Consider the following 24,041-nt stretch of genomic DNA (forward strand, 5'->3'; position numbering starts at 1 on the left):
AATTATGCTCTATCAAGGTAAGAGATTGTTGGACACAGACTGAAGACTCGCGCGCCCAACTGCCACGTACAATTCCAAGGTGTTATAATCCCTAGTGAATGATGAGTGCAAGTAATTAGTGAGTTAGTGTAAGTAATTAGTGAGTGATTAGTGGGGCTGATTAGTGTTAGCAGCAATTAGTGAATGGAGGCCATCTTCTTCTTCTTCTTCTTCTTCTTTTGATCACTCATTCTCTGCATACATTTTCGGTTTTTGTTCTGCGGCCTTTCCATTCCTTGGGATCGTGAGAGACGCCATGAGGAGGAGGATGCTCCTCCCTCTTCCTCGAACATGCTTCTCTGCTCTCTCCTCTCGAAGCTTCGCGAGCTTTGGTGAACCCCCACGCGGGGCCCCGCGTAGAGTCGTCGTCACAGGTAAACCTACATATCATGCATTCTTCTGTGCAAAAAGCCAAAAACATTTAGCCAGAGAGAAAGAACGAAAGAAATATGAACGTATTTTAAGAGGCCGAAATGGCCTTTAAGAGGCCGAAACAAGAGATTACATCTTAAGTGTTTTCCCGTCTTTGAGAATAAAAAATCAAAATAAAATAGATATTATTACTCCACGTAAATGTTCATAGTTTGGGGGCTTCCGGGGGATGTCATATAGTACCTATGCATATTCATGGCATACCTGAGGTAAGTTCAATTGTGCGTGTGTAAGAGATAAATAGATATATAGATTTTATTATCATTTTCGGAGGTCAAATATGACATATGAGACCAAAAACATAAATTTTAAATGTCTACCGATGTGCCTCATCATAAGAAGATAGATTGTTTTTGTCATCTTAAGAGGTCAAATATGACATATGAGACCAAAACATATTTTTTAAATGTCTACAATTGATGTGCCTCATCATAACAAGATAGCTTTTTTTTTTCTGTATTTTTCTTTATAGGGTTGGGTATGGTTACTCCTCTAGGAAATGGAGTGAAGCTCTCTTGGGAAAGATTACTCGCTAAGCACTCGGGAATAAGAAGTCTGAAAATAGAGGATCTCAAAGTTCATGGTTTACCACAGTCAGAGGATGCTTTGTTAGATTTGCTTTCTCAAATGCCTTCCCGAGTAGTTGGTGCAGTTCCTTATGGATCTTCAGCTGGAGAATTTGATTCACAACAGTGGCTCAAAGGGAAGGTTAGATCTAGCTAGAAATAAAGAATAATTTCAATAATGTTATGATTCATGAAGTGAAGATGACATAAACATGAGATGGAAATAATTGACGTGTAAGACCACAGAAAAGTAGTTCCAGATTCACTGTCCAGGCTGTTCTAGCATGCCTTGTCCTAGAAATGGAGAAGCCCTGGATTTTCGCCCCAATTATCAAAAACTGAAGAAGAATGACAATGGAAAAGCAGGTGAAAGGTCACCAGAAAACTGGTGATCAACTAACTGTAAGCCTTTATAGCATGATTTATGCAATGTTTTGCCCGAAATCAAGGTTTAATTTAAGTAATGGTTCCAAGGCAGGTTTGATTTAGCAATAGATAAAGAAATAGTTGGAAGCATTCATTCAATACTATATTTGTTAGAGAAAAGCTTGTGAAAGTTTGATTTGGAAATACTTCCAACACAAGGTTTGATTTAGCTGTAAGAAGTAGTTGTAAGAAATCAATTCAATACTGTTATGCATTCAGAAAACAGAAGAGGACTGGTATGAATATAAGGCGATCATGATGGAAAGCATTTGTGAAATTACCAGTATAGTAGATGGAACGAATTCACTCCCCAACCATAGACCTTTGTAGCATGGTCTGCACCAGAAACACAGTTTGCATGGGTTAAATCGGCAATAGACAAAGACAACAGATATAAGCCTTTATTCAGTACAATTCATCACAATCATGATGACCTTGCTTGGAATAGCTTGGAATCCAGAATGAATGAATTCAGAAGTATCTGGAATACAACTTATAATATAGAATTTCTAAAAAGCTCTAGTTCATGAAGTTTCTAAAAAGCTCTAGAATATGATAACCTTGCTTGGAATATCTTGGAATCCAGAACGAATGAATGAATCCAGAAATATCAAGAATATAACTTATTATGTAGAATTTCTAAAAAGCTCTAGTTCATGAAGTATCTAAAGAGTTCTAGACTAATGTCAGTAATGGTTGTCATGTTATGTCACTATTTTTTACATCATCACTATGTCATCATGAAAACATTCTACAAGATTGTAGAACTTCTTAGATCATCGACTTTGAGGAAGCTTTTCATTTCCCTATTCAACTCTCAATCTTGTCTTGTATAGAGTTTCCTCTGTCAAGTTCTGTACTGAGGTATTGTATATCAAGCATTTATAATCGGTATCTTAGATTATTTATATCATAAACTTAAGTTCATTGTCAGTTTAGCTTTGTGCATCTGATACTTCTGTTACTTCTGTGCTTGACTCATTATGTTTGGCCAGATTCTGTGCCATCAATACGGTATGTTCTACGGTGTGTCCTGGAAAAAATTCAAAAACTGCAGCCTATTTTAACTCGTCTTTAAGCTGAGTGACCAAGCATTCTTAATCTTGCATTACATGATCTATGAAGACAAATTCAAGATCTCCATGAGGATAATGGCAATGAAGTCTAGGCATCAACATCCATACACAAACACAACAAACTAAGCCCGAGAACTTGGATGTTACCTGTAACAAGTGAAGATATTCATCCCTCTCATTGGCACACTAGTATGTTACAAAATTCTTTTCTCGAGGCAAATTTCTAAACGAGGTATGGTTTTAGGGTAGTTATCCAGTAATTCTCCATCACATTTGGGGAGGTGATAGAAATTTAGGACGTTAAACGGGGTTCCTGTAACATGTGAAGATATTCTTCCATTTCATACCACTTGTTTCCACCCTCATGTAATCACTCTATACCATTTCTTGAGGTGAACTTTCCGTGGAGCATGGTTTTGGGACAGTTACCTGAGATTTCTCCATCACATTTGCGGAAGGTGATAGAGCATTTATAAGGAATACTTAGTTTTTGAAAGCTACATTTAAGTTCACATCTTACTTAATATTAATGCTGCAGAATTGTTAGATCTAATACATGACCTAATCTGGCATGAGATCATGTATGCCAACTTTCAGTACTCTGAATAAGCTGATTTTTAGATTTTAATATTTACTTGTTTGAAAGGCAACAAGAAAAGCAACAGAAGGCACACATACGACAGCATCAACCTCCAATTTTAAGATGCAATCTCCTTTTCAATCTGATAGGCTGTTTTGGCATCTTAAATGATTTTCACTCTTTCTATAAGTGAAGAACTTGGAAATCATGACCTCTAATCCTTTAGAAGTGTGGGGAAATAGTTTGTGTGGCAAATTGGAGAAAATGCTCTTTTTATCAACCTGAAGTGTAAGTTTTCAAGGTGTCTGGATGGTATCTTCATGATTTCAAAGAAAATTCAGATCATTCTAGATAACCAAAACTATTAGGATGTTCCCTGACATTGTTTCCTTCGATTCTCAGATGTCAACTGGATCAGTGTCAAAGGTTATTTCAAGGGAATGGCACTGTGAAACATTGCAGCCCTGTTAGTAGTCTATGTGAACTGATGAACCAAAACGTATGAATATTTATATATAATAATGAAGGCATGCATAATAGACGTATCATTAGAAACCACCAATATCTTCTTATCTTGAAAATCAGAAATAAAATCAGGAAAAAATTGAGAAAACATTCCAATTGGCCCATTTGTTGACAACTGAAGCATTTCCACTGTATCAGTTTTACACATTTAAGTTTTTTCATAGTCTTCTTGCTCCAAGGTTGTCCCTTATGTTGGGATTAAAGGCCCTTTATGTTTCTCTAACTAAACTAGAAAAACGAGTTTATATTATTTAACATTTTCTAATTTTTGTTAAAGTTATAGTCTCGTTTTCAGAACTGTACTACAACTTCTAAAAGAATATTTTGTAATTTGAATGGAATCCTTAGACAAGATTCCACTGAGGATCAAATAGGTATTTATGAGGCCATGACTTAGTTGTTCCATCAGCATTTAAAACTCTTCTTCTAAGACCATATTCTATGTATCTTGGATAGCACATATGTGTGTGTGTGTGTGCGTGCACTCCAACCTTGTATATTTTCTAAGTGGTAGGCTTTTGTTTTGCAGAATTGCTGGTACTTCTTTAAACTCTCCTATGTGTTAAACCCCATAATTCTTTTTAGTTTCTATATCTCTGCCTTTAGATATTTCAGAAGACTATCATTCTATCTTCTACATCCTTACACCTTATACTGGCCTGAAAGGAATGTAAACGTTTTCTGGGCCTCTATCCTGTTTGATAAGTTTCACAAGGTTGCTGATTGTCGGTTTTAAACTGTAAGTAGAGAGATCACAACTTCTCTAACATTCTTGTCTAGAATAAATTATTGTACCATTTTAATTTTTATTTCAAAACCGTTTTGCATACTTTCTTCATTTGTTTTACTATGCAAATACAGTGGTTAAGCAAGTGCTCAGTCAGTGGTCACAACACCTTTGTTATTTCAAATTACACTGCATATTCTCTTTTTTTATTGTGCAATAACTGTGATTAAGCAAGTGCTTAGTACTGATCATAGCTTCCAAGTTTTCTGTGTCTCTTAACGGTTTGGTAATTTTGTTGTCCCGTTTTACTGAAACTATAAGAAGAGAGGTCATGCCCTCTCCAATATACTTCTTTGCATAATGTTTTGTTTTCCCGCATGCCTCATTTTTATTTCTCTATTTTACAGGAGTCAAGATCTGTATCACCATTCATAGCATATGCATTATGTGCTGCTGAAGAAGCACTTTCAGATGCAAATTGGCACCCCGAAGATTCTGAAGGACTTGAAGGAACTGTAAGAAAGAGTGGTATTTGCTTATCACATGCAAATTTGTGGTTATATTCACATTACCATTCCTTTTGTCATGCTCTTTTCAACTTTACATCCAACTGTCATTTGTCTTTTATGTAATGAAAAATGTTAGGTACATGTGCCCTTTTTGCATATATTGTCAGTCCGAATGTTGCTGCAAAGCAGTAAATTGTGTCACCTGTCACTTTGTGGTTATGGTGTTGTACCCATCCCTATGCTCCAATGTTTTATTCATTTTTGCATGTGGATAGAATTGGCATTTATCTTTTATCATGAAGTATGATGCATATGTTATACTTAGTCAGAATCTTCGTGTAGAGCTCAAACTTGTTTTGCATCATAACAGGGGGTATCCATAGGTGGTGGGATAGGTTGCATAAGTGAGATAATGGAAGCTGCAGGACTTGTTCTGCAACAGGTTAATTATCATTGTGATTCGTTACCATGTAGCATGTCAAATGCCTGCAACCATTTTTTTTACTCTTCGTCCGTGGACTTTGTGACTGAAGAAAATTAGGCGGTTAAGCCCGTTCTTTGTTCCCCGCATTCTAATTAACATGGCAGCAGGACATACGAGCATGAAATATGGGTTTCAGGTGGGTGTATACTTGCTCTTTTCATGAAATGAATTTCCTTTCTGAAGCCATGATTATGACATATATTTGTCTCTCCCTTTATGGAAGGTAGGGTCCAAACCATGCTGTTGTCACTGCGTGTGCAACTGGTGCACATTCGATTGGAGATGCTTATCGAATGATTAGCTTCGGTGATGCAGATGTCATGGTTTCAGGTGGCACAGAGTGCAGCATTGATGCACTGTCGATTGCAGGGTTTTCTCGGTAAGGTCTCCTCAGTAAATATGCATCTAGAAATTTGAAGAACAGTTTTCACCGCATAAAATGTCATTTTATTACTTTGATTGAATTTATAGCCCACTAACAAGCATGCACATACTCGCACTAAAAAATCAAGAAAACTTGCGAGCCTTGATTGTCATGCTGACAATTATCATGATCTACCTCTCTTGCACATTTGCATCTTCACACCCATGCTGATGCTCATAAATCTAAGTGAACTTGTGAGCCTCAATTGTGATACTGAGAATGATAATGATCTACCTCTCAATATTTTTTCATGACTGGAGGTTTGGTCCTCTCCTGAAAAACTACATTGCAATCTATTCATTAATCTCTCTATCCACCTGCATTTGGGACTCCCAAAAAGGTAAAGTTGGAGAAATATCCCAAAATGGGTTTCAGATTGTTACCATATAAAAGCCTCAATTGTGATACTGAGAATGAGAATGATTATGATCTACCTCTCGATATTTTTTTCATGGCTGGAGTTTGGCCTCTCCTAAAACATTATATTGCAATCTATTCATTCTAGATAAGAGAACTGCATGATGATGTATGGCCTATGAAACCTTACACATGATTATTTGGAATTGTAACTGCTCTCTACCGACGAATGTCGGGTATTTTGAAGATACCTTCAAAAACAAAGATATTGCTAGGCTTACACAGCCCCACCAATGCATGTCTAGCAACCTCCCTGATGTACAAGGATGTAGATGGGAGTTAGTATGCCATCCCCAACTTTGGACTCTAGGAAGCATTAGAGGTTCGGGAGGAGTGGCTGTGTTGTACAAAAAGGAGCTACACGACAGAGTGTGTGTTGTGCATAAGGATGTAGATGCATGTTATATGTGGATACAAATCAAAAGAAGGGATCTTAGGGAACTATATATTGCAATTTGTTACTTTCCACCTGCATACTCAAGTTTTGCACCTCCTCGTGAATCACCATAGCTACCATTATATGATGATATCATATGATTTGCTACTATGGGGAACATAATACTATTAGGAGACCACAACGCATGAACTAAGGATGAACAAACAACTATGTTTGACACTAACGAGGCTGTTTATGGAGATATTATAGCAGAAGAGGTTGGTCTAAAGTGACAAGTGCAAGATATAAGTGGAGTAACTGAATATGGCAAACACTTTCTAGCCTTGGGAAGTGCACATGGATTTGTGATATATAATGGATTGTCGCAATGGCTTGAAACAGATGCTTTGACATGTTGGAACCAAAACGAGGTGCAAGCACAATCGACTACCTAATGGGTTCTCCATTTCTTATACCTGAAATAAGAGAGTTCACTATACCTGGTAGACCTATTGGCTTGACAACAGATCATGCATATCTACACTTTGAGGTGAAACATGGATGCGCAAGGGATGTATATGTAAGGAGAGTGTGATGGCTAAGTACCAATTTACTTGAGAGACAATTGATGTGTATAGTTGTGGCTGACTACAAGACACACTTTTTACACACATCGGATGATGGATTCATCATCAGGCCATCTTATATGAACATACATCTATCCTATCCGTTGCGCAATGTGATAGGGCAGCTGTGAACTTCATCACATCAGTTAGAGATTGAGCTAGGTAGATATACACAAATATCTCTAGAAGAATGAATGTATTACATCCAGGATCCCTTTGCTTACGTTCCTCTCCTTTGGGAACGGTTTTCGGTGCTGTTTGCCAAATTGGCAAGCTTCGCACACGCATGCAATCTCCTTTTCGGTGAAGGTCAGGAGTTCGGTGATGACTCCTTTCGACGGCATTCCTTTAAGCTTTTGGAGATTGATGTGGCCAATCCTTTTGTGCCACTGCTCGGCGTTGTCTTTATGACCCTTGGCATACATTGTCGATTTCATCTCATGTGAATCGAGGATGAACATCCGACCTTCTCTTTGACCGCGGGCAATGAGTCGGCCTTCTTTTTCGATAAAGCACCCTCCGTTGTTGAAGCAAACTTGCATGCCTTGTTCCACAATCTGGCCAACCGAGACCAGGTTCATCGTTATTGTTGGAACATGCAAGACGTTCTTGATGTAGGTTTGGTTGTCTTCTTCCCCAAATGGGACATTGCCGACATCTTGAATAGGGTGAATTGTGTCATCCCCAGTTTTCACATAGCCGGGTCGTTCGGGCTTTCGTAGATCTCGGAACCAATCCTCATGTGACGTCATGTGTTTGGATGCGCCTGAGTTGACAAACCATACATCTTCCGAGTTGGAGGTGTTGGACGGGTTGGAGGCTGTCATAGAGTTCACTCTGTGCCTCATCACAAACATTCCGCCACGATCGTCGTAGTCGGAGTTTGAGGCGTATCTGGTGAGTTGTCAACTTGTGGAGGCCGACTCACTCTTCTTTTTGCGACACACTGCCTCATAGTGGCCAAACTTGCCACAATATCCGTACTCGGCGGAGTTATTCTGTCGGCTCAGTTTGGCATGATAGCTCCCCCTTCTACCTGACGCTCCGCCTCGCTCGCTCGTAACGTCTCGTCGGTACTTGAAGTTTTGTTCCTGAGGTTGCTTTTTTTTGTACTGACCTTGGCCTGGTTGGCCCCTTCTTCCATGGCCTTGTCTTCTTCTGTCATCCGAGTTTGTGTAAAGCATCTGTCCGTTAGATGCGTTAGATGTGTTAGATGCGTTGCCTCTCGTTCAGACGTGGTTTTCTTCCACCAGTAACACGATTGGAGATTGAAGGAGGGAGACTTCTCCCTTGCGAGGACGGCCAACCGAATGGCGCTGAAAAATGGTGCTAAGCCAACGAGGCATATCTGCACCATTTCGTCGTCGTCAATGTTGACATTGGTCGACACAAGGGAGTCGCACAACTTCTTGATCTTCAAGGTGTAGCTGCCGATGGACATGTTGCTCTGTTGAATATTGTTCAACTCTTGGCGGAGCTGAAGCTTTCTTGCGGTTGTGTTTGCTGCGAATATCTTCTTGAGGTTCCACCACGCCTCTTTTGGTGTTTTGACCTCTTGGATGTAGCCAAGCATGTGATCATGGACGCATGATGCAAGGCAATACAACACCTGACTCACTGCTTGCTCCCAAACTAGATGGTTGGCATGTGTGGGGTTGGGTTGATTTTCGTTTGCTCCTTCGACATAACTCCAATAGCCTTGGCCGACAAGGTATTGGTGCATCTTGTACTCCCAAGATGTGAAGTTGTTTCCTTCAAGTTTCTCTGTAGGAAGAGCGCTTCCCATCTAAGTGTTCATGTCGAACTTCTTCTTCTCTTGATTCAAAATGTGTAGGTCGTTGCTACAACAATCAACCGGTTCTCTGTGAACACGGGATTCGACACAACACACGCGAAGGCTATGGGCTTGGATCAAGCTACCAATCACTTTGATACCATGTAAAGAATCGGTAATGATTCTGTACAGCGGAAGAGATATGTGTGTGTGAAAGAGAGAACGACACAAGAAAATACAGAAAAACAAAAAACTGTATTAATACTAGCAAGAATGAGCCAACAGTTACAAAGAGAAGGAGAAGGTGCTTACGTAGTCACCTTCTCTCTAAGTTCTCTCACTGAAACTACCCCTTGAGAAAGGAGTCGAGCCATAACTACTTAAAGAATATGTGGCATAGGATATTAACTTCTATGACACACTAGTTACTATACAAGGAGGTGGGGTGTTCACACACTTGAGTCTCCTAGAGTGTGTTCCCACACACGGGAAGTTGAGATTGATTCTCAATAGGTGTGAACATACTTAGAATAGTATGAACCTAGTTAAGTAACTGTTAGGTGTGAATATAGTTACAATAGTGTGAACCCTATTAAGTGACCGTTGGGTTTCCACCTACCTGTAGATACTTGTTATATAAACCATTCTACATCTTTGTAATAAGTGCTCGTTTATTCTAATCTACTGATATTTCCTCAAGTCTTCTAAGTGATCTCGCTGTGTGAGAGTTTGTCAAAGATCCCTGCATTTTCTACAACCCACACAAAATGATCTCCAATAGATATAGAATATTTTAACTGAATCCAACTTGGACTGCGGACTTGTTGATTAAGCCATTCAAGGTGATGTGACTTGTATTGTGAAAAGTAGTGCTATTAATTGAATTATGCAGGGCCAAAGCATTAAGTACAAGGTTCAATAATGAGCCAGAGAAGGCATCAAGGCCATTTGATACCAATCGGGATGGTTTTGTGTAAGTAGAAAAAAGAAAAATAAATGTTAATCGAGCACCATTTCTTTACTAAAGGGTCACGAAGCTATTGTGATTTCGTTTTTCACAGGATAGGTGAAGGTGCTGGCATCATGATTTTAGAAGTGAGTTTAATTTATGCAAGTTGCATTTGCTGTTTCTATAATCAGATCTTGTATCATCCAATCTTCAGCATGGCACACCATTAGAGATGTGTGTTGAACTTCTAATGTACTGCCAGACCAACATCCTGATGAAATTAAATTTCCTACAATTATGTTTATTTAACCAAAATTTTCATACGTTGAGAAATCACCTTTACCAATGCAGAAAGTACTTTCAAACTATTGTATGCAAGGAATAAGCTGCGTAGTTTCTAAATATGGGCAGGCATATTTGGTAGACAATGTATATTGTGGTGTATAGGAGAGCAACCTTCTTTTAATGACGTAAAAAGTATCCTAAAGAACAAAAAAACTCATTTTTGTCCTGATCAAACTCTCACAACTGTGTATTTGTGGTATTTTAGGAGCTTGAACATGCAAGGAAAAGAAACGCAACGATTTATGCTGAAATTCGAGGTTATGGCATGTCAAGTAAGCATTTCTGTGGTTGTGTCATGCATGTGTATTCTTGCTGTTTTAATCTGCCAATATTAAGTCTTTTTTATCATCCTAAATTTGATCTTTTCTATGTCATTAAATATATTTTTATAGAGAATTAATCAGTGTAAAAATATTTGTGAGATGATAGACAACATTGCAAATGGCCAGTGGCTATATCTCCTATCAATTATTGGCATTTTCTTGTGTTTATGGTCGATAATTTGCATCAAACAAAATCATGGATACGTAATGTCTCTTGCTGCTTCGTTCATAAACCCGTAATACCTCTTTCTATATCTTGGAGGTTGGAGTCAAATGAAAGTTCAATTCTTCATGCATACATCGTCAAATTTTAATGGGATGTGGCTCCTTGAACTTGTATCTACTTGGAGTGAAAAATGATATAGATGAAGGTGTGATATCATATGTTGCAGTGCATGCGCAATGAACTTGACTTAATCTATTTACGATGATAAATTTCTTTTAATTGTCTCTTTTTCCAGTGTAATTGGTTCATCTTGTCTATTTTTATGTATCCTAGGACATTAGTTCTATGTGCAGTAACATTTGAATGTTACAGTCTCTATATAGCTCGTTTGCATATTTCGTTGTTCTTCACTGTTGGGTACAACTGGATCCCTCTCTCATATTTTAAGATTTAATATCTAGTTTTGTCTCATAGGCCATTTTGGCCTCTGAAAAGACATCAACAGATTACCATGGACCACAACTGCAGCACCCTTGTCATCGACAGATAAAGGCCATTATCTGCCACCATTGCAGGTGCTTCCCTTGCTTCAGAGACCTCTCCATTCTGGATCGACCTATGTTAGAGATCTTTCGAAGACAAAAGTTACAATATATCTAACTTTAGAATCTCACATGTGTCGAAAACCAGATTCCCTCGTCTATTTTTATCTTATTTACTTTTATATTTACTGAGCAATACTTATTTTATTTTGATTTGTTCTCAAAAGGGAGACAACACTTAAGATGTAATATTTTGTTTGGTCTTATAGGCCATTTTGGCCTCTTAAAAGATGTTAATATATCTTTCTTTCTTTCTCATATCATCCCAATGTTCCGTTTTGGACATCATGTGTAATTTTCAGGTGATGCACATCATATAACACAACCTCCTGAGAGTGGCCGTGGAGCGATCTTAGCAATGCAGAGAGCTTTATTTCAGGTTAGTGAATCCAATGGTCTTGTCAGGTTACCATCCTTTGCACGATTTAGGTTTTCCACATGGTATTTAATTCTTTTAATGAAGACCTAGGTAAAAACCTATGTTATTTTTTGTCAAACATGATACCCTAAAATACCAACAAAGTTGGAAACACCAGTAAAAACAATTTTTAACTATAGAAATTCATACTTAAAAAGTAAATCAATCTATTAATAATAATGTTGTAGTTACTGACCATTGGTTGGTTAACCTTGGATCATATTTCTACAGAGTGGGAGTCTGCCAAAGTTATTGCTATGAATAACATTGCTAATTGCTAGGAGTAAACAATGTTTTACTACACTTGAAGGAGATCTTGGTTGTGTTCAATGGATAAGAGTATAGCTTTCAGAGCTCTTCCATTGAGAACTCCTTTCTTGCATTGCATCTAAGTCAGATTCGTGAGCTTGCCCTCCTTCAATGCCCTCACTTGTTAGTACTGTGGTTTTTATTTCTAATTTGTGTTTTTCGCATGTTATATATAGGCAGGTTTGCGCTTAGAAGATGTGGATTATGTCAATGCCCATGCTACATCTACAGTCATAGGTAGTCCTAGTATATTGTATTTCATTTTCTTTATCTATTATGCAACCTAACCTTAAATAGAGTTAGAGAATTCTGCAGTGCTGTCACATGTGGTCTATATTTTGATAGGACAACTTGTGCATTAAGTAATGCTGCTAAGAAAGTGAAATTGCTCTTTGATAATATTAGTCTTTGAAGCTGGCTGCATCTTTACATGGAAAGCATTATAAATTGCATGGGCTTGTTGTGATGATGATTATAACCTTTCCCTAGGATAGTAATGAAACTATGTTTATTAACTTCAGCATCACTTGGATTTAGTTGAACCTTGGCAATGAAGAGATGATGTGGACTTGGTTGAACCTTCGCAAATGTGATGCAGGTGATACAGTGGAAGCAAAGGCGATCAAAACACTTTTTGGAGAGCATGCAGCATCTGGCAATCTAGCAATATCTTCCACAAAAGTAAGACATGAGGTTAAGTTAGAAGTTCAACATTACTCTAAATATAAGAGAATTTAAAAAATATCCCCCATAAAGGATAATCTACACGAGGTTAAAGTCAGAGAAGGTCAACATTCCGCTAAATATAAGAGAACTTAATAATCAACATTGCTTTGAATATGAGAGGTAATCATCATTGCTCTGGATGTAATTCTCATGTTGACTTTTCAGGGAGCTACCGGCCATTTATTAGGAGCAGCTGGAGCTGTTGAAGCAATCTTCTCTGTATTGGCTCTATATCATGTATGTACAATATGAAGTAGAGAATTTTCATGTTTTGCTTTGGAAAAACACCCAAAATGCCACGGAACCCCTTGGATATTTATCAGAATAAATGGAAGTTTTCAAATTCACCAAAAATACCTGTTTTGAGTACATAGTTCTCTTTATTTGGGGTATTCTTGTAAAATTTGGATACTTACCAGTATTTTGATAAACATCCAAATAAATTTGGAAACTTCCCAAGTAATTTTGGTGTTTTGCCCTATTTCCCCTGTTGCTTTTTGTAACAAATTCGTGAAGCACGTGTTTTACTAATTTGACAGGGTGTTGCACCTCCAACGATGAATCTAGAAATACCAGACCCAGTATTTGATGAGCATTTCATGCCGTTGGCTTCTACATTAAAGAAACCAATGCGTGTGGTGCTCTCAAACTCTTTTGGTTTTGGTGGAACAAATGCATGCCTTGCTTTTACCAGCCTCACCTAAGGGTATGTTAGTGCTCCTAACAAATGTGAGAGGCTTAGAAGATGTAGTTACATCCCTAACACTTCTTTTGGTTTCGGTGGAACCAATACAATCCTTGCTTTTACCAGCCCCATCTAAGAGGAGAAAAAGAGGGATATCTCTCCTAACTAATCAAAAAGTTTAGAAGATGTAGGTAGAAGAGAAAGAGTCTTTAGATCAGTGCAAACTTTTTAGAGGCTTTAATTTTCACAAGAAATGTTTCTAATCAAGGTTTAATTTTCATCTCCGTCAGGTATATAGGTAGATACCAAATATTTTTTAGGATAGATATCCTCACAATCATCCAAACTAGTCAATGAATATATGTGATTGTAATCCATTATCCTTGATATTGACTATTGGATTCCAGAATGTAATGTAATACCATATAACATGTTGCCAATTATTCTTGCGTATTTGAATTATGACCTCAGCATTGCTGTGCCCTTGTCAGTAAGATTCCATCATATTTAAAATCTGTGTATAATGGCATAAATGCCATCGTCTGCATGTTGATATGCATGTAGAGAATAGTTCGTAGGCATTTATTTTGAGAATGTGATGTAAAACAAAAATGTGTCATTGATATCTTGCATGAAATGGACGCATAAATTGAATCCATCCTAACGTAGTCATGAGGTTGTTCCATTGGAGAAGGGTGTGTGAACTTTGTATCATCATAAAGCACCAAATAAAAATATCCCAATGTTTGTGCATGTTGTACGGTCGTCAATATTGGAAACTGAAATTTGTGGCATTTAATGTGAGAATGTGATGTAAACATGTCATTGATGTCTGTGCAGGAAATAGAAGTATAAATAGAATCCATCCTAATATGTCATATGGTTGACCTCCATTGGAGAAGGGTGTAAACTTTTGGTGTCATGGTTGAGCAACTAATAAAAATATTTCGATATTTGTGATAGTTGTATGGCATGATATCATCAATAATAGAAACTCAAGTTTTTAGCATTTTAAATTTCTATATTGCAATGCTCCTATATGATGTGTTGGGACAGATAAATCTTGTTACTTGACAACACGTACACCATGAAACGAGAACAATAGATCTTCGTTGCTACAATTTGCACCACTTATATGTTCTCGTTGCAATATATACTTGGTTTTGCAACACTCAACATATCCTATACTCCACTTTCATCTGCTTTCTCACAGTAAGTATTCCAGCATATGCATATTGAGACTACTCCAGACTAATGAGTGTCAAATTTCACAAATTTATTGGAAATTGGAATTGACTTGGTTTTTAATTCAGAATTTTGTTGAATTTAAGTTAGCATGGAGCTATTACAGAACGCAACAAATGGATATCATTTTCTCATATTTTCCCTTCATGTGAGTAGTGCTAGCTTGATGTGCCTTTGCTAGATCCATGGTCCTGGTTTTGAATTCTTTTGTAGTTGAACTCAGTATTCAAATAAGAGCAGTTGCAGCTTATGCAGGCATTTTCACGGGAATTATGAGGTGATGGTACCAACTCTAGGGAGGCTATCACTATGGGTTTTATGATCTTAATTCAACTTGAGGCATCCATTGTGAGGTATATTGATTGACGGGCTTCTCAATTGATGATGGTTGCTATTATAAACTCTGAACTTTGATTACGCAACTGAACTTAATGTGAGAGAGATCCCTTTATTTACTTGTAAGGAACTAATTCAATGGTTTGATCATGGGTGAGAGGAGATCGATGTACTTCCAAATCTGGATTATTGTCATCATCATCATTATCAGAAACATGAGAGATGGAGAGTTCAGGGGGGAGCAGTTGGGGAGCAGAGGGGAGGGTGTCAGGGACTAAGAAAAGGAAAAGAAGTGGAACAAGGCGGAGAAGGGTTCGGATGAGTGCAGCAAGCCAAAGGTTGGAGAAGTTGTCACGCTTCACTCCGAGGCTATGTTGCAACAAAGCTCCACCCCACATTGAGGTCATCAGCCCCAGATTATCTACTGCCATAAGAAGCGCAAAGAATGTACCCTCTATACCTGCCGGACATAACTTTGCACACAACACCAGTTGTGGTATCCACTTTAACCTCCCCACTGTCTGTATCATGATCTCATCAAAGAGAAAGAATATTGAATCAGGCATATGGAGCCACTGATTCCATCTCAGTACTAGGATTAAATCAACAGTTCCTCCCACAAACACAAGCACTTGTGCCCATAGCATGATTCTCCTGAACGGGTAATTCTTTAATCCATTTTGATAAGCTATTGTACCTAGGAAACCTCCCAATGATCCCAAAGCAAATGACATGCCGACAAACTCCTATGATCACAAAATACCAATTCCATCAATAGAAAGTTGTGTTTTGTTTATCAAGATTTTGTTATGTGATAATCATCTACCCTCGAGTTAACAGAATAACTTGAACAACCTAAGATAAATTGTACTCATAATGTAAATCTTAAATCTTTCTAGCATGAAAGAAGTAATTGTGACATTCATGTTTCCATTATCTTGTGTAGTGGTTACGTGACCTAGTATTCACTCAATACAATATCTTTCAAGGAAAAACAATGAAAGGATGGTTGTGAACCATACTAACTACAAATGTATGATTTTATATGCCTATATATAGAAATATATATTTCTGCTTATTACCTCAGAGAACCCTAACCCTCGCTCTTTGTCCGTATACCAATAGAACTTCCCTTCAGCAATGGATGGTGAAGAAGCCCATGAAATGAACATGTACAAGACTGGTTTCCAAACTTGAGGACAACTTATTGTCTTGAAAATGCTTCTACATGTTCTTTCAATCTTCTTGAACACCTGTCAAAAAGATTTTTTCATCGAAAATGCATTAATCATACTCAACTTCCCACCTTTACCATTTCGTTTCTCAATACCCAAATATTTCTCATATGACTATTGCTTCACAAATCAAGATTTTCTTCTGAATTCTTTTATCATTAAGATTAATCTCATAAACTTCAGCTTGGGATAGTATTCATGGAAAATATTCACTGAAGCATCATTATTATCTTCAACAATTTCAGCAAAGAAAATAAAAAATAAACTACAGCCTCCTATATGTGTTGACCACATTGATATGCATGAATACTAAAATAAGCAACAGTATTTCTTTCTTTATAAGTACAGAATGTACAATAAAAGCCTCATCTGTCATTTTCTAACATAATAACAACATATTGTGATTTTCTAATAATAATAAAAACAGGCAGCATTTGTTTTTCAAGTACACAAATGGTGCTAATAAAATAAAATAAAAAGAGATTTTAGAGATGAGAGCAATACCTGTGAGACTTTGAATGATGTAATATGATCTTTTGTCTCTAGTAATGTGAAACTCAGTAAAAGAAAGAGTGCTCCATTTATAGATAATAGTCCCAATGCATTCTGGAAAAAGATATGCAAATTACAAGTTAACAATTCAGAAAACCCACCCTAAATTTAACTTAATACATGTAGAAATTGAAGCATCTAAATGAATCAGTGTTGTAAATTGATGCACTGAATTGTGTTGAAACACGGAATGCTAGTGACAATTATTCCTGGAAGGCTTTTTAAAAACAGTGATCGAGCAGGAAGAATGTGTTTTGAGAACAATTGAAGTATGAACAAAGAGAAGGAAATAATTTCTACACTGCTCGCACCAATCTTGAACCACCATCAAATATAAATATGTTATCATTTTCCTCCACAGTAACTTCTAATGATAAGATGGGATATTCAGTTTATCAGCGGTAAACTGAAACTTGGTTGCATATAGTGTGATAAAGACCATGTCCTTTGCCCGGCTATGCCAAAAGCTTGGCATAGTTCTGATGGAAGGGCCTTGTGCACACAACACAAAAGGAACTCTACTGGTCTCTTTATACGGAGGGAGATATGTCTTCACATCCGGCACCTTGAGTGGGTCTCTATGCAGAAAAAGAAGACATCACCCTGCATTGAAGACTTCTGGTTCAGCATCTGAGAAGAATCACAGGAAGCACAGTCGGAGGGATCTTCAATAAGCTTAGCTTTACTCTTTACAATCATTTCCCTAGAATTCTTCTTCGCTGCCTTGAGGAATTTAGGAACCATTTATGGCAGGTGCAGAGGTGGAGAGTAACAATAGATGTGGCGCCTTGTGTTGATCAACTATCCACCATACCTTAGTCATAGGCTACATGTTGAATGGATGGTGATGGATCATTCATCCCTCTAGAATCGGCGCTAAAACTATGAGCAATTTGATCCAATGCTTTAACATTCATAGAAAGCATTGGGAAAAGAAGTAAAATGAAATGGAACGTGAAGAGCAGAAGCCAAATTGAAATCGATATCCAAATACTATGCCTGTCATTTTCCGAAGGATACAAACTTTTCTACTCAAATGAATTTGAAGCTCATTCATGGAACATGAAATACTTCAACCAACAAAATACCAAGTTCATGGGTGTGGCAACATTTTAAATAGAACCAGAAAGAAAAGAAAAGAAAGATATATTAATGTCTTTAAGAGGCCAAGCTGGCCTGTACGACCAAACAAGAGATTAGATCTTGAGTGTTGTCTCGTCTTTGAGAACAGCAAATCAAAATAAATAAATGTTACTAAGTAAGATAAGAAGAGACTAAAGAATCTTGTTATCGTACATGTAAGGTCCTCAAGCCAGATGTGTTGTAATTTATGTCTTCGAAAGACCTCTAGCATAGGTCTATCCCGAATGGAGAGGTCTCTGAAGCAAGAAAAGCACCTGCGATGGTGGGAGATAATGGCCTTTATTTGTCGATGACGGGAAATAACATCTGCAAAGAGACCCGCATGAGGGACAGTGGCAGAATTAACAAGCCTATATTATGGGCAGTTGAACTACATTTAGCATAGTAGAAACCTTTGACAAGAAAAACAACCTTTGGCCCAAGCATCCATCTGCCTTCTGTAAGAAGGTGATCTGTAAAGTAAAGCCTGATGGCAAGTTATTGAGAGTCCTTCAATGATTCTGAAACATGCCATCGTTCAATAAAATTTTACGAATGAAAGAAGAAGGCTAACATCACCAATCAAACAATCACATAGTTGGAACAGATTCAGCTGCTGGGTTGACAAAGTGAAACTTAAGGATGCAGTTTTATTTTCCTGTTCAGGCAAGGTCTGATCATCAGAGCAGAATCATGACATGCAAAACTCTGAAGCCTGGAAGGTGAAAGCCGAGGGGACCAATCACAGAACGCACCATTGGGACTAGAAAGGATGTGCTCATCAACCTGTTTCAAGAACCAGGTAGTTGTGGCAATTCAATAGAGTTGCTACCCCTACAATTAATCTGCACTTACGAAGTGCAGATTTGGGGCCCAGTTTAGACCATCATTGAAGAACTGGAGGTATCTATTAAACGCCACATCAGTAAACGTATTGATATTCTGTGTGGGATCATTTCCTTGCCAGTCCATATTCCTGGTTGGAGATCAATAGAGCATGATTTGGACTGAAGTGTTTTTAGCCCACAATATTATCAGGACTGAGATGATTACACCACTAATGGTCATAGAGGCTTTAATCAGGTTGGTGTCATACATATAGGAGCTTCCCTGATATAGATATGTCAGGTTAGCTTTAGATTCCTCGAGTCAGCTGGTGAATGAGGGCACTACATATTGATATGTCCAAATGGCATTGTGGTTGACTTTCATAGTTTAACAGACAAGATCACACTCAGCAAAAGAATAGAACATGAATCAAACATATGCAGGAGAGAGAAGTAAGAAAATAGCTTTCTATCAAGATCACATTCCTCAAATCACAGGGGATAAATTTGCATGCCCTAAATATAAGGATATCCTTCTTTCTCATGGATTGAGGTGCATCATTGGACAGATTGATACCTCATCACATGCTGTTGCATAGTTTACTGATGTGAACTGATATCATTAGATTGAATATGAAAGAATATGGATCATCCCTAAAATGTCTCTTGGCCAAAAGATGGCGTACTTTTTACACATCACAGGATGGATTTATCTTCTTATATGGACACACATCTATCTCTACATTGTGTGATGGGCAGCTCAGGACTTCTTCACATCAGTTGGAGAATGAGATAGGCAAATGGAAGAACAGATATGCAAATTGTGCAATCAAAGGTAGAATTGGAGGGACGCTATTTTTCCATTGTGCAGTTTTTTATGAAATAATAGGTAGATATCACTGCCTCTTCAAGCAAGGCTTTGGCCCACTATGCAAGGTAATTGAAAACAAAGAATAATCGTGCTTGGCACTGATCTTGGTAGAACTCAAGAGACACATAGAGCAGTTGTTGAACGTCAACAATGCAACCACAACAGTTCATCAACAAAGAACTAACACAACTTTCATTAACTCCATCACTCCTCAAGCTACAAGTCAATCCAGGGCTACAGTAGTAGGATCTTGATCACAACACTTGAAAGGGGTTGCAATCGACTGGTCAATAGAAATTTTTCATGACCCTTGGCCACATCCATCTAAACCATGATCCCATCACCCTTGCTATTGGCAGATAATGCCATTATCACTCAATACAAAAGTGCTTTTAAGACTATTTGTTTGGATCTGCCCATACTGGAGATCTTTTGACGGCAAAAGTTTCAGTCCATCTAAGTTCAAGACATTAAATGCTTAGATAATGCTTAGCCAAGTAGTTCTATTGATTTAATTGTATTTATTTTTGCTTTCCTTAAAGATGAGACAACATTTTAAGATGTAATCTCTCATTTGATCTCATAGGCCATTTTGGCCTCATAATATATCTTTTTTTCTCTCTTTCTCTGAATCCAATAACTCAGTCCGAATCTCTACCTGTAGGCAAGTAGTTCACATCATAGAATCAGTCAGAAATTTGAGAGAACCCATGAGCTTGGCCCTATACCATAGATCGTACCCATGGATGTTAATAATGTATGTATCTATCTCTCCCTCTTTTGCCCTGTCTCATCTAAAGTGGATGCAAACCTGAGGTTGAAGGAGGCATAAATCAGAGCAGAAAAATCTAAAACTGCAGGGACAGGTTTAAACCTAAAAAAACGATGAAATGGCTCTTAAAAGGTGGAAAACATAAAAATTAATGTGACCTATGTAAACCCTGAAATGCATGGCGAAACCCTAAACCTACACTGGAAATGAAAGGGTGATCTGCTGAAACTCTAAAAACAGATCAAAACCCAGGTGAAGGCTCTATCTTGTTTTTAACTCCCAGTTATGATTATGCTAGCTTACGTTGATGAGGTGCACAATGACTAATTGCAGAAAGATACAAATTATATATTAAAGTCTTTTATGAAAGAAAAATGCCTATGAGACTGAATGAGAGATTGCATCCTAAAATGCTGTTTCATCTTGGAGAACAACAAACTAAAATAAATTCAAATAATTAATAAACTGGGTATTTACATTAGGTAAGCAGTGAACATTGTGCGCTGAGAAAGACTGAAATTTATGCCTTTGAAAGATTCCCAACTGCTAAAGGTAATAGATGTTTCTGTTAGCTAAGCATTACGGTGGTGATCTTAGATGTGCACTATGAGGAGAAACCAGCAAATGACCCCATTGATGAACTTAAAGAGATAGATTGTTTTCAACTCTCAATATGACTATCTTAGCTTTAGTGCCTACCTTAGGCCCCATGATGCGCACAATGAATCCACTTGTAGAGAAACCAAAAAATGAACCCACTGTTGAACTTATGGAGCAGAGTGTCTGAAAATCTGTTGCGAGTCCTGGTTTCTCCCGGCTTTGCTTCGCAATTTCAGCATCTATAGTCACATCCGCTATTGTGATGCCCAATGTATATAGCAATAACAACATAACTGCGAGGCCATTTTGTAATTTGGCTTCCAGAAGGAGCATAATAAGTGAAAAGAAGGAAAGGAGTCCTGCATTGGTAGTACAACAATTAGATGAATGTTATATTTCGTTTAAAACAATGGCTCTTACAAATGAGAATAAAGCAAGTAATTGACACAAAGCAAAGAACAAAGAAATGATGACATACTGTGAAAATACTGGTTGAAAACAAATGAAAGAACAAGAAAGCATGACAATGCTTCATTAGTGAGAACAAAGAAATCAGCATCATATGAAAGCATTGCCATTATACACCATATTCCTTGCTGACGGAAATTAAAAGCTAACAGGAGATTGAGGCAAAACATATTTATGAGGCTTCCAATGATCACATCGTTGTTTCTTCTATATATAAATATTTATGGAAGCAAAAGGAGAGGTTTTATCCCATTTCATCTTCATAGCAGAGAGACTTTAGACATCCCCACCAATTCGATCTACACTACAATATTCCTTATTGACTCACGAGCTTATGGTATTATCATTCTGAAAGTTTAATTTAATGAACACGACAGTCCAGTCATAAGGCTATTGCTTTGCAGTCAATGAGACTGATGTTGCATTCATTATGCATATTTATCGTAGTTTAAGAACAATGCACAGTCTAAAAAAGTATAGTTACACAAATTCACATTCCACAACTGTATGATTAGTATCGTCATATAAAATAGTGTTTCCACATGAACAACTTAACAATGCAATCCAAGTAAATTGTTAAAGAAAGATAGAGGGGAATGCAAGCAACATAAATATATTAATAAGACAAGATAGAAGCTCATTGGCTCCCAATTTGGGTGCGTTCACTTTTGAGTTTTACAATCTAAGGGATGTGCACATGTAGAGGCATATGAAGGCTAAATCCTACCACAGCATTCCTATGTTTTCAAGTGCAAGATGATTCATAATGTGGATGAGATAAATTCAGTGCCACTCAATTCCTTAGCAAGGTAGATTATGCAATAATGGGATCTAATTTTCATAGTCTTGACCAAGATCTCACGAGGTAAATGGGATCTAGTTCAGCATTCTCACCAAGTTCTAATTGGGTGAATGAGATCTAATTTTGCTAATTCCACAAATTCCTAATTATAAAAATATGCTAAAAAGAGAAGGTAAATTATACTACAAAGGTGAGATCTACTTTCAGTCTCAAACTACGTATTCACAATTTCTAAAGTAGGGATCTAATTTCACAGTCACACCAAGTTGGAACAATGTAAAATTGCATTAAGAAGTGGAATCTAATTTCAAAATCTCACCAAGTTCTAACTAGATAAATTTGCCATCTAGTTCTTCAATCTCACCAAGCTCTAACTAAGCACACTATTGCTAAAAAGTGGGATCCAACATCAAAGAAACACAATAATGGAGATACCTATGGATGAATAGACACCCTTTAAACCAAAAGAAAAAAACCAACCAAAGCAATGTTGCATACATAAACATACATTTAGCAAAATAAAGAATGCAACTTTTTTAGCAATATTTACGACCTCATTTAGAAATGCAAATTGTTTTCGCAATGTTTTGATAGAAATTAACACAAACAAAGATTTTCAGCTACACACATAGAATTTTTTTTGTTGATGCACAAATACATACATACATACATATACACATGATTACAACACCTGAGAAGAGAAAGTAAGGGCGCCTATGGTATCCAGAGATTGGTACAAGATCGGTGAGAAGACCCCATACAGGCTTCCAGTCCCAAACACTACTGATGATACTACTATACATTTGTGCCGTAGAAGGCTGAACAAGCTGTGTATCTTTCCAAAAATAGTTTCCTGAAATTCTATAAAGGGCCCCTCCAAATCCTTGGCTCACACCATATGTCACCATAACACCAAACACAAAGCTCGAATCGACCTCTTTCGCTAGATTCTCAATCCACCCTATGGGTGCCCAAATTTTGCTTTTTGCTTTCTGCATTCTGCTTTTTCTGTCCTTCCCCTGTTTTCTTCTGCCTTCTGCTTTCCCCTGTTTCCTGCTTTCCTCTCCTTCTCCTTCCCCGAGAGAATCTTCTCTTTCTTCCTCCGCATCATCACCATCTTCTTCTTCGTTTACAAACCTGCTTTCATCTGTTTGTTTCCTGCTTCCTGCTTTTCTGCCCTGCTTTCCAGTTTCCCCTTCTTTTTTCACCACAAGCCCTACAGTCTCATCATTGCCATCATCATCATCATCTTCTTCAACAGGATCCTTTACTTGAACTTCTACAAATTCATTCAGATTTGAGCCACTTTTCTTCAATGAATTGTGGTCCAGATCAGTGATTGATGATGTGCCCATCATGTTCTAGATTCAGCTTCGATCTTACAGGAAGACAAAGACCACATAGATCTATATATACACATATGTGATAGCTTTAGAAACATCTATTGCATAAGACTCTCCATGGCATCATAGGTACATAATAATACATGACATAGAGATGAAGCAGATCTACCTTCTACTTCTACTTCTTCTTCTTCTTTCTTCTTTCTTCTTTCTTCTGCTCTTCAATGTTTCTGGAATGATTTTTTGTCTTACCTATTTTTACAAGAGACTTGGTCCATAGATTCCTATGTCTCTTGGACCCTGTCCATCGTTACTTGCTCGAAGTATATCCTATCTGGCCGATGCGTTTTACACCAGACCCTAT

The 24,041-nt window shown here is 37.6% G+C and overlaps 2 protein-coding genes and 1 long non-coding RNA gene across 3 annotated transcripts; 1 reads left to right on the forward strand and 2 right to left on the reverse strand.

Moving 5' to 3' along the window:
* The first annotated feature begins 254 nt into the window (after nucleotides 1-254).
* On the forward strand, nucleotides 255-13,922 carry LOC147850807 (Beta-ketoacyl synthase). Its single transcript, XM_087335646.1, has 14 exons — nucleotides 255-413; nucleotides 944-1,179; nucleotides 4,779-4,886; nucleotides 5,251-5,322; nucleotides 5,414-5,500; nucleotides 5,592-5,743; nucleotides 9,874-9,954; nucleotides 10,043-10,076; nucleotides 10,481-10,547; nucleotides 11,669-11,745; nucleotides 12,270-12,330; nucleotides 12,692-12,774; nucleotides 12,985-13,056; nucleotides 13,359-13,922. Exons 1-14 carry the CDS (start codon nucleotides 296-298, stop codon nucleotides 13,521-13,523), a joined length of 1,413 nt encoding a protein of 470 aa, XP_087191772.1. The 5' UTR covers nucleotides 255-295; the 3' UTR covers nucleotides 13,524-13,922.
* On the reverse strand, nucleotides 12,470-13,695 carry LOC147850808 (uncharacterized). The gene is made up of 2 exons (XR_015531601.1): nucleotides 13,586-13,695; nucleotides 12,470-13,514 (listed from the first exon to the last, which is right to left on the reverse strand). It is a non-coding gene; the product is annotated as an uncharacterized LOC147850808 (long non-coding RNA).
* An 839-nt stretch (nucleotides 13,923-14,761) lies between the features above and the next one.
* LOC147850809 (putative folate-biopterin transporter 3) lies at nucleotides 14,762-23,786 on the reverse strand. The gene is made up of 5 exons (XM_087335584.1): nucleotides 23,026-23,786; nucleotides 21,164-21,423; nucleotides 16,825-16,926; nucleotides 16,168-16,338; nucleotides 14,762-15,831 (listed from the first exon to the last, which is right to left on the reverse strand). Exons 1-5 carry the CDS (start codon nucleotides 23,690-23,692, stop codon nucleotides 15,202-15,204), a joined length of 1,830 nt encoding a protein of 609 aa, XP_087191710.1. The 5' UTR covers nucleotides 23,693-23,786; the 3' UTR covers nucleotides 14,762-15,201.
* Between the last annotated feature and the right edge of the window lie 255 nt (nucleotides 23,787-24,041).

The sequence above is a fragment of the Azolla caroliniana genome, unplaced genomic scaffold (genome assembly GCF_043228905.1).
Source record: "Azolla caroliniana isolate FFs.n. ecotype wild unplaced genomic scaffold, voAzoCaro1.0.p SCAF_20, whole genome shotgun sequence".
NCBI lineage: Eukaryota > Viridiplantae > Streptophyta > Polypodiopsida > Salviniales > Salviniaceae > Azolla > Azolla caroliniana.